The sequence below is a fragment of the Bombus terrestris genome, chromosome 12, assembly GCF_910591885.1.
Source record: "Bombus terrestris chromosome 12, iyBomTerr1.2, whole genome shotgun sequence".
Classification (NCBI taxonomy): Eukaryota; Metazoa; Arthropoda; class Insecta; order Hymenoptera; family Apidae; genus Bombus; species Bombus terrestris.
This window is the reverse complement of record NC_063280.1, coordinates 1,550,790-1,571,395: the sequence shown is the minus strand read 5'-3', so window position 1 is coordinate 1,571,395 and position 20,606 is coordinate 1,550,790. Positions and strand designations below refer to the sequence as shown.

General features: G+C 38.7%; 1 protein-coding gene across 10 annotated transcripts in view; it reads right to left on the bottom strand.

The window, feature by feature from the left end:
• LOC100648762 (serine-rich adhesin for platelets) overlaps nucleotides 1–20,606 on the bottom strand; it is a 132,763-nt gene that overhangs the window by 14,325 nt on the left and 97,832 nt on the right. For all 10 annotated transcript variants that reach the window (XM_012314512.3, XM_048411066.1, XM_048411065.1 and 7 more), the window contains 2 exons: nucleotides 10,632–10,746; nucleotides 2,175–2,302 (listed from right to left, as the gene is read on the bottom strand). In XM_012314512.3, coding sequence (XP_012169902.2) covers nucleotides 2,175–2,302; nucleotides 10,632–10,746 — 243 coding nt within the window. The remainder of the gene's footprint in view (nucleotides 1–2,174; nucleotides 2,303–10,631; nucleotides 10,747–20,606) is intronic.

Genomic DNA, 20,606 nt, shown 5'->3' with positions numbered 1-20,606 from the left:
CAATATGGATTCGTTTTAACACAGTTTGAGTATCCGGGAAATCCCCGCACAACATGGTTTGCTTTAACACGGTTCGAGAACTGGAGAAAACTCCGATAAAAAAAGGCACGTAATGGGAATTTTTAAACGTCATTTACTATTCTTTATTCGAGCAGGTGTGTTTGTTTTTGTTTTGTCCCAACTTACCATACGGAATTTTGGAATATTGACGTATTTAATTCATTTTTAGTTCGTGGAGTATTAAACCTTTGCGCTCAAAAATTTTGTTCGCTAGAGACAGGTAGCAAGTCAGAGCTTCCCTGACAAAAAAATCGATGACATTCTTTATAACTAACATAAATGATGTTAACATGTAAAACTCTTAATTAATTATTAATTTTTTTTATAAACACACTTCTAATAAAATTTGATAAACATATCTCTTATCAGAAACAGTATATATTTGTTAATTTAATAATAAGAAGAATATTTCGTTAATTGTTGGAACCTAATCTCTACTTTTATGTTAGTTTTTTATTTCGTATAACACGAATTCGCATAACAAAGCATTTTGTCGGAACCTAACTACGAAACGTGTTATACGAGGGTTACCTGTACAGACGAAACACGCTACAGTGATTACAAAAAAGAATTTCCTCTAAATTAAACATAATTAGCGTATAAAATCAAGAAACACGACGATGTAACGGCTATTTTCGAACAATTTGCAGCAAAGGGTTACTCGTGAAATATTAACGGGGCTATTTTGGAGCGAAACAGACCGGCAGCAAATATACGCTTCCGTGAAACTAAAGAGGATGTCGCGAGAGATTTTCTATTCAGTTGGTAATTAGAGCAACGACCGGATGAATGTTCGTCCAGGTACAAAGTCGATAGAACAGAGCCGGGTCATTCGAAGTAACGTCTTTATTCTTGCCTCGACAAACAACCCCGGCTGCGAGACACGCTGAAGGGATCAAGAGGTCATGATGGAAAGCTGGAAAGCAAGAGGAGGCACTTCAAACGAACCTGGATGCGATCAACCCGCCACCTTTGATCTATGCTCCGCTCTTCGATCAACTGTTTTTTAAAACCGTTTTTACCTCTCGACGTTGTCGATAATCAAGCAAAGTGGAAATCGCTGGTTGTTCATTTTTCATTCCTTCATTGATTATACCGTATTATATATAAATACTATAAAAATTCTGTTGTACCATGTTTTGTAATAATAAACGTAATAGTAATAATTTTATGATGAATAATTATTGTTCTTTTTGTGTACGAAATATAAAATTCATTGGAGTTGTTGCTTTAAGAAATTCTTTGTTTGTAATTTATTATCGCGTTCTTCTTTGAAGAGCGACGCTTGATTCTTTTACCTACTTTTTCTAAAGTCAGTCGTGCGTGTTCTCTTAATTTTAAGTATCTACCTTGTTTGCTCTCAAGATTTATAATAGTAATTTACACTGTACTCGTTCATTATATCGCATTATGTTACGAAGATTATGTTACGTTATGTAAAAGGAAGCTGTGGTTCTCAAATGGACTCGCATTAAAAGTACATAAATCCGTCGTTTATCGTATTTATATTTGCCTCGCGCGAGGAAAGCCAACTTCAATATTTACCTGTACAATATTTTTCGTCCGATGCAAACAATGCTTCCTGAAACAGGGAAATATGCGCGCACAGTCTACAAGACACGAAACGGACAGGTTTCGTACTTTATCTGCCGCCTGCCAGCTGTGGCTGCGAGACAAGTTGACAGAGAATGAAAGGATAATACAAGGCATCCTGAATTTTAATTCTACAATAGCAAACTCGATGAAATTTGAGTGAAACTTCTAAAAATTATCTTTTCTTATCCTTCTTTCAATTTATTATTTTTCCAAGTCACGTTCTTTCAATCTATTATTTTATTTTTACACCGTAGAAGACTAATCGTCCTTAAAACCTGTATTGTTGTAAATTACATTGCAATTGTTCCAAAACGAACGATCAGCAACGACGTCGAAAAATAAATAACAAATCAAAACATCGTTTTCAAATGAAAAATAGTTGGCAGATGCGCGAAACGTAAAGACACAGATGAAAAACAGAGATGTCTCGGGACGTGTCGATAAAATTTTCTCTCAGGTCTCGATGCGTTCAGAAAATCGAATGAATTATAAAAGTCGATTCAAAAATAACAACTCACCTTTCCACATCACGGTCCAAAAGCGCCGGCGTGCTCGACGCTTTGATACGCCTCTGCGCCTTGCTCAGCCCAGGAATTCGTCTCCTCTCCTTTCCAGTGTACGCGTTCGATCGTTGATCGTGCAGCGGCTGCAACGGAAACATAATCGAAATCATTTTACACGCTGGCTCACGCATAATTACGCGGGGGACTCACTCTTTCTCCTTTGAATCAAAGTGTTAAATGCAATGTAACCCGGTGATAACCTCGCGCACGAGAAAGTTGCTCGACCGTCGATCTATTCCCATGATTCGTCACGCACGAATGCTCTCGATCGCTCCTATCTAGACAGGCTTATCGAACCGAGCCTACCATCGAAGAATATTCAACGTCCGACATATATCTCGTTAGTGAATTATTTCGTAAGCAAGCCGTGTCCAATGTTATGTCGACTGTGGGTCACTATGCCTCCATTCACGTTTCCATGCTGAGTCGTTAGTTCCTCTTCTTAAGAATGAATAATAGGATGCGATTCAATAATAAATCGTATTGTGTGTTATTAATCGTTGGATGAGATAACTACGTTAATATCGGAATATTATCCGAATGAAGTTCGATTCCCTCGACCGATGCTTTGTAATGGCCTAGGTAGAAAGTAGTTTTTACGGTAAAGATTCTCTATTCATAGCGAGGAATTCTCTAAGTTTGTTAATTATAACGATTACCGTTATTAATCGATTACTTTACAACTCGTATTTTTTACATCAAGCATTACAGTTGTATCCATCGTTTCAAAAAAATAATTACACTGCTTGTCAATAGAATGGATTACAGACTATAACCCCGAAGGATAGAAATCGGTATACTGATGGGATATTATTAACGAAGCTTAGTACTGACAAACTCTGTTAGACCGGTAGAGGATGCTTCCATTAGCAAACGTCACAGTCGAAAATCTGCGTCTGTCAATGATCGCGATGCGATTTCGTGGATTCACGGAAATGAAAAGGGTAAATGGCATAGCGCCACGAAGCTCGTTTGTATCTACGCGATCGTTCCCTGGCGGAAACGATGTTTTACTGATTTAAGATCGAGTTGCTGCGCAACGACGTTTTATTTTCTGTTTTATTGTTTTAATAAAACGGTTAACTGTTTCATCGTTATGCATATGTCAGTTAATTATTGGTTTACGACGCACTAAAAAGAAAGCTATAATTAGGTATATTCATGGTTTAAAGTGCTACCGTTTGATTTACGGTAGCGCAACAAGAAAGTTTGTAAAACCTTTAATGACACGTTATAAATTTAGTAGATTAACTGTAGGCTGCGGAATTAAAATTAGGAAACGTGATTTTTATCGCGGAAAAGTTTTTACCCAGTAACACGTAAACCGTCGATTAAATATTTTTGTATGGAACTTGAGACAAATTATTGCGTAACACTTAATACGAATCTTACATAAATTTTAATGATTTTAGTATTTTATAGCTCTAACAGGTTAGCACTCTTACTATGCGCCTATACACATATATCGTAGCGCAATCCATACATCATTGTCGACCGAGACTGCTCGAGTTCAATTTCAAAACATATAATTTCTGTTCTAGTCTCGTATCACATTCTTCGGTTAAAAACTAGACTCTGTATTAGTAAGTAAGAACTTTCACTTTCCATATATGCATTATCTGTAAGACTAATATTGCCTCTATTCACAAATTTATGAACGTTTTTCAGCTTTATTATCGTCGTTTTATTTCGAACAGAGATTAAATATTTTTCGTTAATCTATCTATCTACTACGCTTCGTCAAAATCGGTTTACACAGCTTGACGGGGTTCTCACGTTAAACATAATGGTCTCCACAATGAAATATAGATGTTGAATCGTTCCACTTGATAGAATTACCAGTGTTCGGTGGAATACTACGAGGTAAAGGAACATCGATCGACGGTATGTCACCTTCCGGTTTCCTAAACGAGCTCGGACCACATTTCTGTTCACGGCGTCGTTTCTATAGCAAAAGAGAGGTCGAGAAGTCACTTGACTCGTCGAGAACAAGCATTGTTCGTGCTAACTGCACAACGAAAGAATTCATTCTCACCAAAATATCTCGATACCATTGTCTGGTCTTCTTAATTACAAATGGTTCCCGCTTCGCTCGATTCTACTTTCGTTTATTACTTTTCTTTATTCGCCACCTCTTTCGTGGACCACTCGTTCGTCGCTTTTTACTTCTCGCAAGAAATTTCGATATGAAATACATTTTTTCGCGTCTCTTTCTCTCGTAATAAAGATGATTCGATTTTCTGATATTTTATTTATTATAAATGTATTGCTATATTGGTCAAATTATCTAGGTCGATAAGTTTCCTTTTTGTTTCGTGAATTCTAATATTTTTAGAGTACAAAACATAACGATGCAAGAAGAGTCCCAGTTCTGAAAACTGTACAGAGAGGAGAGAAAAGTCGGTTAATTGGATTGCTAGATGAACCAAGATCGAGCTATTCAGGTCGTCACTGAAGTAGTTCGTCCTAGGTCTAATATTCGGAAAAAACTGTCGCCTACGATAAAAAACCGCAGTCACGTTTCTTAAGTTCTCTTCAACGTCCTAATTATATACGTACGTACATACGTACGTGTATACAACAAGCAACCGTGGCTAGGCGTTTCTAGTTTGCATGGAAGTCGATCGTAACGGGACAATTTGAAAAGTTGCAAATTTTCCAATTAAAGTTTCGCACGATGCCAAGGATAGACACATTCTAATTCTTCTAAATAGTTACATCAAAGAAACACAGGAGAACGAAAGGTGAGAACCGCGAAAAATGTTTTACAGCGTTGAATATGCATAGGTCGTGCTAGCGTTCGTGCTAACCTTTAATTAAAACTTTTAATTAAGGTCGAGCGAGAAGTTCGATAGCATCGAACTGCTTTTCTGTCGGTGCTGGGTTTCTTCGGCGTGCCTTTCGTGCTGAAACGAACGAAAAATAAAAGTTCGATCGGTACGATCGAATCGAAAGCAATTCAATCGCGTGTAACATCGCGGACGAAATGGTCTCCTCATGAAAATATTGCATTTTGTCTCCGACACCGTTTTCACGAAGCAACCATTCAAATTCAAATTTGTAAACGTCCGGCCTGGCCAATTCCAATACAAAACGAGTCTGCCAGCCGGAAAATATGCGTTGACAGTATTTGCTACTGTTGTGGGAAGCCACGATATATGATTCAAAATCATGGCTAAAATCTAACTCACTCAATAAAGTTTCATTGACCTAAGTTTAAATTACATCTTCCGCTTTATTTCATCAAGTTAGTGAAAAAGAAAAACGGCTTGTTGGTAAAAATATGGAAATCTTTATTGGCCATTATCAAGGCGTTTCATCGTCCTACCATAGTGTTTACTCGTACCACATGTTTAATGCAATACATATTCAGTTCAATAAACGTCAATTAAAACTGATAAATTATGTCATTGTATATTAGCAAATATTGATGAATATTTTATACATTATGATTTAATACGTCCCAAATTGACGGTTAATTTCGTCATTTTTCCAAAATGGAACAGTTATTCTAGATTTATTTCACCTTCAATATTTGCTATATTAAACACATATTCTTTCTTTATTTCCGTCTCTTCTTCCATTATAAATAACGAATTGAAATAGCAACTAACAGTCTGAAAATTGTCCAGACGACTTGATTCGCAGCCTGACAGAATTTTCAATGCGCATCAGACCTTAATTAATAGTATTCTGAGAGCATTTGCATGTTCTCGGTGCAGACTTTAACCTACATATACTTCGATCCTATCATGCCCACGGTACCGATAATTGGAGGTTACCGAGGTCACTGCCGAATTATTCATCTGTACACGATTTTGGCGCAATGGAATGATCCAGACGAATTCTGATCTCTGCTTGATTAGGCATTCAACTAACTTACTCTACCGGAAGAAATTCTGATTTAATAGGTAGGTATACGAGCCAATTGGCGCGCGTTTATTTGTCCGCAAAATCGGATTCCAATGCCTCTCGTTCGTTTTGTCGAAATCGAATAAAATTTAATAAAACCAGTGAGAAAAATTGAAATGGTTTGTAATAGCTATCGAAGTTGTGTGCCGAATCTCGAAGAACGATAAGGAAAATGTTATCTATATAAGCTATATACGATTGATTTTTCGGTGAATAGGGAAAGTTGCTCGAAATCCTCGATGTTGATAGTTCTGTAGATTCATTAAATAAACATCAATCATGAAGAAGTCGTGGAATAATACTAGAAGTGGTAACGTCGCGAAATTATTTTCAAAGAAATATGTCAGACGTTTGATCAGTTAAACATGCGATTCGTAATTTCCTCCTCAGAAGCGTCTGATAATAGAAAGGTTGGATGAATAATGGTTTCGCGCTTATGACGTCTCAGCCATGAACCTAAATGCACGCTGTCACAGGAATATATGTTATTTGCATAGGTATGGTACCGTTCGATCATTACCTTCGAATGTTCCAATACTCTTGATAACTTGCGTGCTCTTGACGTTTGACTAACTTCTCTTAATTACTTTTATCTTTCAACCACGATTCTGTCGCTTGTATTTGAAGGAACTTAATTTAAACTGTCTAGGTTGTTTAATATCTCTGATTTGATATATTTTTATATATTTGTAAATATAAAGAAAGAACCGTCAATTTATAGAGAGGACGAGAACATATGTTAGGACCTGTAGTCGACGCATAGGACTCATATAAGGAGAATTAGAATTAAATAATTAAACACACGCGTAGATATATAAATAACTATGAAAATAGTATGGCAAAGATAAAGTTTCCATTTGAACAAAAATTCACATTAACTTCGTCAAATGTTTCTACGTCTTTTTCGCAATTGCAAAGAAGAAAGTCTAGGTTTGATTATTCCAGTCTTAAAGAGAGACCGCAATTACGGTTTGCGTATAATTCATAAAGAAAATATAGTCAGGGGAGAGTAAATCTTATTAAATCGCGCAATGTTTCCCACGACCGACTTCTTCTTTCCTTACTTAGAAAAAAAACTACGACTCGTCCCAATTCCTAGTATCGTATCCTGTAACAGGGTTGAAGCTTTTAGTATATTGGATAGCTTAACCAGTGATAAAATCATTCGAACGAGTGTTCTTCTAATTATTTTCACTTTTACGATGTACATTCACGCATATACACGTTTACACAAAGTTGCGTTGGCTATTAATTAAAACAGAAGGAGAAGAAAAAGTGTATCGTCGACGCAGGCGTTTCGCATGAAAGATCAGAAGACAGAATTTCATTAACTCCTTCAATTACACCTACGTTTGAATTAGAGCGTGTTAATATATACCGATTACATATTGCATTCTAACTGTACGTGTAGCGGCGTATCGTTTCTTGCTACGACATGCATCATTCACATCAACGACATCGCATACCTGCACGTTAACATTACCGGTAACAATGTCGTGTCGAATTGACTGTATCTACCAGGTTTATGCACAGATCACTGTCATACTACGGGACAGGTATTTAGCTGACAATTAGATGTAACCGTGGACACCGCCTTTGAAAGCTGCGTCGCAGATTCCATCAGATTATCTCAATGATTATCTTAATTTCATGGGAATATTCTAATCCACAATTTTACATGGTTTGTTTATCGAAATCTATCGACTCTTATTTATATCGGAAGATGTCTTCTCGTGGTCTAACAACAAATTAAATAAATTACATCTTTAAAACTATTCACCATTCCACGTTCCTCTTTTAATAACTATCAAAAGCATCGTTCTGTGATCCTACATAATCCTGTACTTTTATATCTACATCAAAAATATTTTATCCTCTCGTCTAGCATTAAAGAGAACAAAAAGCTAATATCTTTAAGGTCACCCTAATTTTTTAGCGCATGTTAAATTTTTAATAAATATTAAAAGCATCGTTCTATGATTCTATGATAAAACATGTAAATATTCTATCTGTTTCTCCAATTCCATATTCTGACATTCATATTAAATAGTATTTTCTTCTCGGCTAATATAGGACACAACAAGAAGGATCACAGTACCATAAATCACTTTCAGAAAACCACCGCCTACACCTTCCTCTCTAAAAAGTATTAAAAGCGCAGCAACTTATCGATTTTGTTCCTACCCCCCCCCCCATCGCCACGTTTCTTTTCGTTCAAGCAATTTGACCTTCTCGTGGACGGAAAGTTCTACGCGTCACCCTGAGCGTCCCGGATAGCACGTAGAAAAAAGTATCGATCATGGTGGCGCGTGACATATTGTCCCGGAAAGCGGGTGAGTCGCTTTAAAGTCGTGCCACGACGTCGTGTTACGTCCTTGATCCATCGTGGCTCGCGTCCGACGGAATACGAAAGAAAAGCTCGAACAGGCGACAGAACGACGGGATTTGGTTTGCGATCGGAGATTCGTGTCGGACGGTTTCGGTCTACGGGGACGGGCGCTGCTCGAGTAATCGAGATCCGGAGGATCCAGCAAACCCGCTTTTCGAGCCTGGATATCGACGCGAACACGCCGCATTCCAGATTCGTGCCGCGAGATCGTGGAATTCCCTCGCGAAGATGCAAATCTTAGACACGTTATCGTGGCCGTGACACGACTTCCCGTAGGAGAAGTGGAGAAGCGAGCCTCGCAACGTCTGCTTCGCCGCGCTTTGTCCGTTTCCATCCACCTTCGGTTTCTCGAAAGGATTACACGAGTATCGAGAAATAAAAGTAGCCACGACGACTTTATTATTGCGCGCGTTTACTGCCGATCGAACCGCGTTGAAAAGCTTTCTATCGGATTTCTTGTAATCGCGCACGAGGATCGCTGTTGGAAAGGCATTAGAAGGGGGATGGAAGTACTTTCGATGGTTTAACGAAGCCATTCGTCAACGACAGCAGGCGTGTATAGTCTACATATAGCGAACATACTATGTAACGAGAACAAACACATAGCCGGTTGAGCGTAGCTTAAAGTAAGTACCTATATCTTAACAAGGAATAATATTTGACTATCACAATTAGCATATCTACTGCAGCTAATAGAGACAAAAGAGGACAGCTACATGTACTTAATGTCATGAAATTCTCAATGAAATTGTACTCGTATATGAAGGATGTTAGTGAATTCCTTTCTCTAAAATCTTATGACCTCTATTTCTGATGAAACTTTGGAATTCGATGTAAATAGACTATGAGTTTTAAATTGCACGCAGGTTCAAATAAATTGTTGATATATTACGATTTTATTACTGTTTTCTTATATGAATACTATTTTTTCATGCCTTTATTATGCACACAATTTTTTCAATTTTGAAACTAATTTAGTAACTTTCCTAAGAGTTTTGAACGAGAATATGTAAGTATCATTAAATATGAATGAGCAAATTAGGTTTTGACGTATCAGCATATCAGTCGAATGTATTGAACGAAAATTATTGGAGTTACTCTTCTATAAAATCGTTACATTACATAGTACGATTCTTTTTGAACATCCAATGCCGTGTTTCACACAAAATCTACACGCTATTTTTATTTCGTGTCGTTGGAAAGTTCTCGCGAGAAATTACGATGAAAGTGCGTCCTGTTAAGAGGGCTGATCCTCTCCAGGAGCTGCAAGCAAACGCTTTTAGCTGTGAAAGCGTATGAAACGTTATAAAAGCTACGCGAAAACCGTCTTTTCCACGAGTTTCTTGTACAAACTTAACAACAGAACTCTAGCTGCGTTGATTCGGGTCAGCTTAATTAAACCTCGAAACGTTTTGCCCCGACTAACTGTCGCATTGTTGTAAGTTTGCGAATTTATCTGCAAAGGACGTACGAGCACCGCAACCAGAACTGTTTCTCGTGATAATTTATCACGTAGCCCGGTGATATTAATTGAGATCGTTATGCGTTCTATCGCTAGCGTTTCGTCGACTCTCGTTCTATTCTCGAAATATTATGCTAAGTAGGGATTTAGTGCTATAACATTATACACGAGAGAGCAACCCAGCTTTCCTCGTCGGGAACGATTGAGAAAATCAGTGATAATTTCAGAAGACTAGGGGAACTCTTGGAAACCTTTTATCGATCGTGCTCCGGGACGCTATAAGACGGCTGAAAAGTTCAAGAGAGCCGCTCGGAAGTTCTCTTGGGAAAGAAAGTTGCGAGAGCCTTCCGGTGAATCGACCACGAAACTTTTAGAAGAAGAGAAACGCGCCTACGCTGTTCCTCGAATGTTAAAAACATCTAAAAGCATTTTTCCATCACCTCGTTTTTTTCATGATTTATTCGCTTTTTTTCTTCGGTTTTTACTTTTTTTTAAATTTTAAGATATCGTTGGGGGATGGAAATTGGTTGATGATTGATAAGGAATCGCACGCCGATTGGTATAGGTTCTAGAAGTCGGTATAATGGAACGGTAGGTCGTATTATAGTAAAAAAAACGATTCAATTTCCGGAGGGATTCGGATACTCACGGAAACAGGAGCTGTGTGAGGCGTGGCTGCTTCCTGTGCGTGGTGAAGTCGACTGGGGCTGGGGCTCGACCTTTGGGAATTCTGGCCACGTTGCCAGGATCCTCCTTTGTTATTGCTGAAATCAAATTAAACGATCAATTTTTATCATGTTATCGTAGGAAAAATGTTCTTGCTCATTTAACGAACAACCTTCGGACGAAAAAAAAATGAACACGCATAATCTTGACTAGCGAACAGCTGGAATGTACGTACGAATTCCAAGATGATTCACGTTTACGCAAGACCTTTGACACCGTCGTGTCGCAGAGAGCCGAGACTTTCACATTGATAAGGGGTAAAAATGATCGCCGGGAGGCGATTACATCTCATAATAAATTATTATAGGGCAAGACTTGTCATCGTGGTCAGGTAGTGGGTAATAAATTACGCGGCTGAGGGTCTCTGCGCGTGATTTACACGTTCGCTCGTCGATAATCGTCCTTCGGATATGTCGATATATTGCACCCGACAATGATCTATGAGAGGGTGATCTACGATCGTACGATCAAATCCACAGATCCTCTTGTTTGCCAATCGTTGAACGCATCAACGCTCGGAACTTTGTTAGCTTTTCACCGGAGAAAATCCTCTCTGATTTATAAACTCGTTATCTTCAATGTTTTCTATGATCGTTGTAGTAGTGGCCATGTATTTCCTGACGAAAGTATCACTTCGGGAGACTTATAAGAGCTAGTGCGTCGTGCAATGAATATATACATAGCACTTGGAATTATATACTCAGAGCCCTCCTTTGTTCCCCTTTCATAAATTAGAAACTCGTCATCGATTCCTCTATAAACGGATCGTTCGACGAGCTTAAGGAAGAAGACGTGTTTATTGTTTCTAAACCAGCAGGTTTTATCCGAACCACTCCCAGGTTACGAGAAAGGATCCGTCACGTCCACATTTCGACCGACAAGCACGTAGAAAGTGGGATAAATCGATGCGCTTCTGTTGGTATCTCGTGATCCTTCGCCTTCAGATGAAAACGACTTGCTTGTCAGTCAAGCGAAAGACTCCAGAGCGTGGTAACTGTGTAAAAATTCGTTTTGCCAGCATAAAAATCATGTCTTAACGTGACACTCGAGTCGTCCGGGTGCACATCGCATCGTTCGAACGCACGTCACTGGAACACCGTTGCGCCTTTCGCCGGCTGACGACCAGATCGTTCGTTCTGTCGTCTATCGAACGGACCGTCGTCTGTCGAACGAACCGTCGTTTATAGTACGGCGATATTCTCGCGCCGATAATGACGTATTAGGTTAGAGTGAAAGCATCGTGGGAAATGATTTGCGCGGTCGCGTGCCCTCGCGAACAGGAAGCGTTCGACAGCAAGGTAAGATCACGCTACGGTATTAGGTGGGACGATTAACGCCATTAATGTCCGACTTTATGAGCTTTCCCAGAAGGAGTGTCGATGAGGGCATTGAAGCCAGATTTCACATAGAAACCTTGTTATCCGTCGGATTTTTCCACGTTGGTCGGGGCAATTTGTACGAGGTGTACGTGGGATAGATTCTAAGCAACAGAAGAACGCGTGATGTTGGTTGTGTGATTTATTTAACGACGTAACAGAGTGCTCGAACATCGAATGTGTGCCTGAGTACCAATCATCTTTAGTTAATATTTACCGGTAGCACCGGAGGGAAACAGAAAGGAGAGAAAATCCTGCCTCTCGTTTCGGAAATTGAGACATCGAGACGTTGCTTGTGGTGAATCATACGCTAGAGCTCACGCGGATATTAGCAACCGTCGCGGCAACTCGCCGCGAGTATTTCTCGCACCGCGCCTTGGCTAATCTCGTCGTTATCTAGAGTTTCGTAATCATCAAGCACGACATACGTGTACGGAGAACGAGGCCGGAATATTAGCTGGTTTTCGCGTGGAAAGTGCAAGGAACTCGGTCAATATTTCCAAGGCTGATGGGAACGAAACCATTTCCGTGCCATCTCGAAACGAAACCTTTACAGAGTCCCTGGATAAATATCTGCTGGAAACTACACGCGTTTGTACTTATAATTATCTCGATTGTTTAACACTTCGACATTGCGACGCGAGAATCTTACCGTTGACACGCTTTGGTTTTTTAGTTAAACTCTCGGAAATGGTATTGCGTGGTTTGTGGTTTCGTGTACGTTGAATTTTCAGCATTGAAAATGGCGATCTTTTACGAGTATTGTTTAAATATTGATCTAAACGCTATTTTCGCGAGGCGGAGCCAATTAAAATTTAAATTGTGGTATTTCGTAACTGGCAAATTAACGTGGTAATACTAATAGCCCCTGCTGATACGGGACACAGTACATAGATGTGTAATTTAGCGTAACTTATTTCGTTGTTTACCTTTCCTTCTAATCTAAATATGCTAAAATACGATACGATTATTGTCGAAGTTAAGTAACACGTAAAACACATTTTAGCGCAGTTCGATAAGAAAAATGTATTTTTTCTCAAGGACGATATTTATGAACAATATTTTACAATCGAGGTACCTACTTTATCGCATGCTAAAATTCGCAATTATGCAGTCACGTTTTTATTACGATCGCAATTAGTACGAAATCGTCCGTCAAGAGACGTAATTCGATACTTCACGGTGGCATCGAAAAAATGAAATTTGTTTGATAAAGACTGTTGATCCAGACAGGTACACGCGACAGTTTCCTGAAAGCTCTCAAAACATTTTCACTCTGTAACAAGTTACAGCCGAATTGGATAACTTTGATTTATGCAAACGAAATCTCAGTTCAGCATCGCCTAGGATATCCAAATATGTTATTCCCTTTTTGTAAAACTCGTATCTCTGTCACAACAACATTTCACCCTTGCTACCTCGTTCGTTACCCGTTACTTCAATTGCGTACGTAATTGTAAGAGAGTACGTTCTCCTCGACGTAGAAATGCAGACGGATAAATAAATATATGTACAAGTCAAAGCAAATAAAATTCCGAGATCCTAATTGATTACCATATCGTTAACGAGATCCACGACAAAAAGTAAAAAGAAGATTGAATTATGGAAAACGTAATCAAGAATTGAATCGGAACATATCCTGTATTTATTCGAGCGTTCGTTCCTCCTGGAGAGAAACGGGGTGTAAAATACGAAAAGCCGACTAAAAGGGTGATCAGGACGAAAGGTTAAGGGCGACTGTTAAGAGACAAATTTATTCGACTCTTATATCGGTGCTTTCCGACTCGTTTCGCGTTGTTTTTTCTTTCTTTCCTTTTTTTTTTTTTTTTTTTTAGACGATCGACTTTCCGACATAGCGCACAGATAAATCGATGCACCCTGGCCAAATAAACAATCGTATTTATCGCCCTGAGTTCACGTGGGTGTGCTGTTACAGGCCGCAAGAACCGGTCGTAAAATCTTACCGGTTTCGCAATACACCTTCTCTCGTACAACTGCAACGCACCAACGCACCTATATACGTGAGTACGTAGCTGCGCTTTTTATGTTCACCGCTCTGGACGTGTCCTGGCCATGATTCGAATCGATTCAAAACTACCCCTTACGCCGAGCTGCGTAAAAATGTTTGTTACCGTTACTGTCTCGCTCTGACAGAGGAATTTGCCACGATTTATAGTCGATAGTACCGTGAAATCGATAATTGCCAAGCTTGGTAGTCGTCCGCTATGAAAATTTGTAGTATCTCAGGACGAAGCGTGGATGATAGACAAGCGAGAAATCCCAGTAATGCCGAGTTTGCGTAAGGAAAGAAACAGCATTTGTATCTTTGGCGAACTGGACCAGCTTATTCACTGGATGACTGGTGTAAGACTAACAGAAGGTGAAAGAATCCTGACAAGTACATTGTTGATTTTCTGATTTTAATGATAATTATGATTAAAAAAGAGTATTCTAATATGACATTTGCACATAGCGGAAAGTAATTGAAAAATATAAGTTTTGTAATTTAACCTAAAATATCATTTTTATTATTATCATTATTATTATTATTCACGGGTATAAGTATTAAGAATTAATATTTTAATATTACGACAATATTTTTAAAATTATAGAGAGGTTGAAAAATACATTTTTCGTTTCAAAAGCAAAGGCAGTTTTGGCAATGCGAGATTGAGTGACGACATATCGAATATTAAAACTGCTCTTCTGTGAAAATTGGAAAATCTTATCTGTTATTCTCGTGTTTTCTTCGATACGAGAGTCTGCTTTAAAGCTGTTGCTGCTTTTTTCGTTAGTTGAAATCTGCGTACTAGAAGTTATATTTATATAGCAGAAAAAAGTTAAAAATGCAAACTGCAAAGTTTATAACCGATCAAGATCAACAATAATGTTTCAACCATCGAGACAAGATCAACACTTGTAAATACGCGTTGTTTCAAAAAAACGGGAGGTCAAAAAACATTTCCACCGCGAGTTCGATTCATTTTAGAGCGCAGTAGACATTTATAACGTGAATCAAGCGCAAAAAATTCTGACTGAAAATAACGGAGGTTTTCGCCAGACTCGATTTTCGAGAAAAATATTTGTGTGAATTTTCGCGAATCCGGGAGGTTTCCTTTCTCGAAACGAAAAATGCAAAAGTTACAAATAAACCCATACCATAACAAACTTCGCACCAATTCCGACTTATTTCTTCTATGAAGAATTTTTCTCTGTTTGCAACGTATTTTCTGCTCTCACTTTTGCTCGTGTTTCACGTATCGAAACTGTTTGCAGTTTCGATTCCATTCCTGTGCGGTGTACCGGCATGTTCAATTAAGCAGATTGCACGTAATAATTGCGAAACGTATAACCTAATTCGCAGTGTGCAAGGTATTCCGCAGAGCTCGCTTTTCCATTTTCAAGGTATACAGCAACGCGATCATTGAAACGAAATTATACCGCTTATTAATACATTTTTCTCGGTGTCGTGGTCAATTTGTAGGTAACGCGCCACCTTGAGACATTGACGTACGCAATTATGTATAATATATGTGTTTTCAATAACGGATCATACTTTCTAAACACTCTTTCGTACGATAGGCATTCCACACATGGTTAGTCAGTTTTTACTTTGGTAATGCGTGCGGAATAAAATGTTCGAGATCGCGGCTCGAAAAGTAGAACACTACGTGAGCCAGCTAATTAAATTTGAAAAGCAACACAGTGGATAGCTTAACATCGTAACGCGCGTAATCTGTAAATTCCTAACTGCATGGACATTCGTTTTACAAGCGAATTGAATTTGCTCCGGGTATAAATTTAATACCAATATGCAATACAGGTAGCTTAATGAGTCATGAAGGAGCATAATAATCGATGCATGAGCGACATCGTCGATCGGAAAAGTTGAAGAGATCAAAAGTAACGAAGAGTCGTGCATCACGGAGCGAACTTTTATTGCCAGCTTGGATTCGGATGTATAAATCTCTGGCAGTCATAAATCACCGAACGGTAGTGTGCAAAAGACAGAGATGGAAGCTCGTTTCTTTTTGCTCGTTGCTCATCGAAATCGCAAAAAATTAGATTCGATGGTAAAAAGATATCAGCGAATTTCCACGTCGTACACACTAACGACAAAATAAATTTCTTCGGTTCTAGAGATTTTTATACAGCAGATCGCTATCACCAACGTACGCGTCGTTTCTTGGAGATATTGAGACATTAGGACGCGAGGAGTGGTTTTCTGATTGCGAGCCCGCGACGTTGGTAAATTTTCACCGTTGGAAAGTTACGATAATGGCAACTTTCGAATTATGATATTGCGATTCCGGGTAACTTTCGTATCGCGAAAATTACGATATCAACAAATCACTGGTTCGCGGAGCTACGGCGTATCGACAAATTACTCGGTCGGGAGATCACGATACCAACAAATTTCCACGTCGTCAGGTCGCGATAGTGACAAATTTTAGACCGTGAGAACAAACGATATCGACGATTTTCGGGTCGTGGGGTCGCGGCTGCGAAACTGCAAATTTATCGTTGGATTAAAGACCCAAGAGATGTAATACACTTTCGTGATTGCGGTGCAAAGTGACGCTTCGATTGAATTTCTTCTTTTTCGTTAAGGGGAACTTGCTTTCCTCGGGGATACGAAATTTTTCGAACATATAGCGGAACCTATGATCGTCACGACCACGTGTCGACCAAGTCGTGGCCACGAACTATGCTTTCTCGTGAAAGCCGATACAGCCCTACTCGCTACACGACTATCGAATTTCAATTTACGATATCATCGTTTAATTATTATGATCCGTTGGTAATATATATCTTATGTTATATGTCTTCCTTGTGATCTATTAACTTAAAACGTGGCCTTTTCTATCGAGGTTTCAAACACATTTGGAAATACGTTCGTTTAAACGCATCGATCTTCGCTTTCTGGTATAGAAGAGAATTTTTCAGCGTTGCCAACGAGAGATTGTGTGCGCGCCCTGTTGGTGTAGCGAAGCTACAAAGAGAAGAGGAATTCAGGTGATCTGTCGTTTACGAAGGTTTTTCGCCGTGCTTTCTCGAGCTCTCGATCCATTTAATGGTCCGCCAACAGGATATAAGTTTGCCGTTTTAAGTTTTTTCACAGATAAAGCAAACGACATTTATTTCCGCGTTTGTTCGCGTTCTGATTTCGTTGCTGATGAAATATACCGTGAAAATGGTAAATGGAATAAATCGGAAATAACATTAAAGGGTGACTAGAAAAATAACAAACATAACAAAAAGTATAAGTACGATATAAAGTACTTATGCGCGTTTATGTAAATACAGCTTACGTGCAGATACTTTTCTACGATAGAACATTTAGATACATCGAGTGTAAGATGTGAAATGTTTGGTCGAAGAACAGCTGCCGAAAAACGTTTGAGGAATTCCATCTGGATCGTCACAAAAAGCAAACGCATCGACAAACGACTCAAACGATATATAATAGATCCGATGCGTCGAGAAGAGAAGATCGGAACAGCCGTAAATCGCTCGTGATGCATTTCCGCGTGCAAAGTGCTATCCTATTTGCTAATTCATATTCATGATGGCATGCTTTCAATAATATCTGAATAATCTTGACGTTGAAATCGGACTCTATGCACGAACAATGGCACTTAACGAATATTCGCCATTTCACGCTTAGCCTTTGCATATACAAGCGCCGGCGCAGCTATTTTTATTTCGAGGGCTAATCACAAGAAAGCGAACGTTCTGTCGTTAACGTTCTATTCTATTATTTTGTATGCCTCAAGCTAAGCAAACCAAAAGTATGTAAATTACTTTCGGTACCACGCGCTTGATTAAGCGATCGGGCAACTGATAAAATGCTAGAAATCCATTTGATGGTGTTTAAGTTAAAATTAGTAACTAATGACTGTACATTTGTAACATTTGTGTAAATCATAACTTTTCATTTCATTTTCACAAATAATCACGGAATCGAGAATTTTTTACTAAATGTTAACAAACATTCTGACTATATGCAAATACAGGTAACACGATTCTTCGAGCGGAAGAAAAAAATAAAAGCTGGAATGGTTCCAAAATCGAGGAAAAAAAATACAGCAGGTCGTTGCAATTCTACCTGGAATCGCGTCTAGCAGTTTGTTATCCCTGTTTTTTTCTCTCTCTCTCTTTTTTTTATTCCCCAGAAAACAGACAGACCGTGAAATAAACTTTCTGTGGTAATCTTCAAACTATTGACACGTTTGCGGACAAGCGTTCCCCGTGAACAGGGAAAGTTCTCCGGTGTTCTGATATCGATGTCATGAACGAAACGTAAAAGCATTCGTGAAATTAAAATAAAAAGAGGAAAAGAATCGACCGCGGAAAGTAATTTCGAATATAAGGAAAAGAAACTCCGCTCGAAACGAGAAAATGAAAATAGTAAAAGAAGGAAAGACGTTGACGAACGACGATCGATCTGAAAACTTTTTCTCCGATTCGGGAACGAAAATACCGAATCCATTGAGAACGACATATCTCACGCGCTCATCTCTTCAAATTCGTGGTCTCGACGAACTACGTAACGATTTTACCGGATTAAGTTCCCTCTGCTAAGAGGATTAACAGTTTAAATCAGTCGTTGAACCGTGTTCAACGGCAATTCATGTCACAGTGCGGCAAACTTGTATTCTTTCCGCGAAATCACCGTGGGGACGCCGACTTTTGGGCACGTTCCATGCCGTTTTAAGAAACTTCGGCTAAGACCTCCTCGTTTGACCATTTCCATGAAGTTTACGATAGGGGGATAATGTTTATGCCTTTTATACTTATCCACTTAAATTGCTCGTGGTTGACATAAATTTGCCAGCGAATCTTTAATTATTAAGTGCGATTTATGATTAGTCAACTGATTGATTAAAACGATGGTAGAATTATTAAATTTCAAACGTCACTTATTATATTACGTTATATAGCAACTCGTTATGGTTAATGAATATTCGTAATTTTCAGTTTGATATATTTCTCATTGCTTCTGATATTTGATACCGTACATTATGCGATGAAGAATTATCAATTTTATTAGATATTTCATATTTTATTTCGTCCCGAATTACGTGAGTTTCACGCTTCGTTTAAAGGACCGTGAAAAATGTAGCTCCGTTACTCACGGTGGTTTCGAATAAGTACATCGGCGGAAGCAAACGCGCATAAAAATGATATGCTGCTCCAATTCGTTCCACGAGAAATCGTTCGTTCGATTCACACAGCCGCTGGCTCATTTCTTTCGTCGAAAACACGTTAGATCAAGTTCGAATCAATTCCGTAGACTTTTATTCTCGGTGATATCCGAAAGCGAATTCATCGATTCGCCTATAAACTTCATAGTAACGTTTGATGTCGACTCAAATGGATCCATTCGATTCGAAGATGATATTCTTGTCGTAGCACAGATGGTAAAATTTTGAACTGCTTTGCGATGCAATTATTGATCCACGAATTGTTTAAAGCGCGTCAAATACTTATTTATCATAAGATTTTCTAAACTGGAAAACTATCTATATCTATAATGTATATTAGTGGCGTAACAAAACAATTTTTATATTTTCGAAAAATCCCGAATGTTCCAATTCTTAACTCTATGTCAGAAAAATAACATGTTAAGATCTAAATCAGTTGCAATTTGAATTAAAGTGGCCGTACAGTAAAAATTTGCCTGCAGCAAGGATGCAGCAAATAATTTTTATTCTCGAAATATTTCCAATATTTCGATTCGTATGTCTGCAGATAAATAACAATTTTGGATAGCTATGATTTGAATCGAAATTACTATCTTATCTACTGCGCTGGATAATCTTAGAGTGTTGCGAACATCCAAGAAGAAAGAATTCCAAGGAAAATTCTTGATATCGTGTCACTACCGACTGCAGAAGATGAGAAGAGAACGAAATCACTCTCTCCCTGTGCGCTTTATTTTCTTTCCACGGTGGAAGGTCATTGTCAGTGAATAAAAGGAAAACGGCTGCGAAGCAATCGAGGCGGCCATATAAATGGTAGCAGGAAGGAAAGGCAGGCTCGAAGGAATAATGAAAAAGAAAGTGAGAGGCAAGAAGAAAACCGATGGTCGACTGAATTCCAACATCGTCGTTCCTAGTAGAATGGCGATGCGTAGGACAAGGTGGTTTTTCTAAGGCCACGTTCATACGGAACGGAACCTCCTTGTACCGTAGCGGTCGTTCTCACAATTTTCAAAAAGGTCCCGAGTGTAGTTATAGTCTTGTCTTTGTTTTTATAATAATGTCGCGTCGGAGTTGCCTCTCTAGATGCTTCAATATTATTCTTGTTTTATTCTTGTTTTACTCCACCATTAGACGTTATTAATACTTTTCGGTGGAACGTCGTTAGAGAAATTGTCGAAGGAAGACTTCTGACACCGTAAGCTCAAATATTTGTTCTTAAAGCTTCGTTAAGAAAGAGTCTATTCGAAACGTTGTTACGTATGTTGGACAAAGCTGAATTTTAAAGTGGGGCTGAAACGTCAAAATGTCTCACAG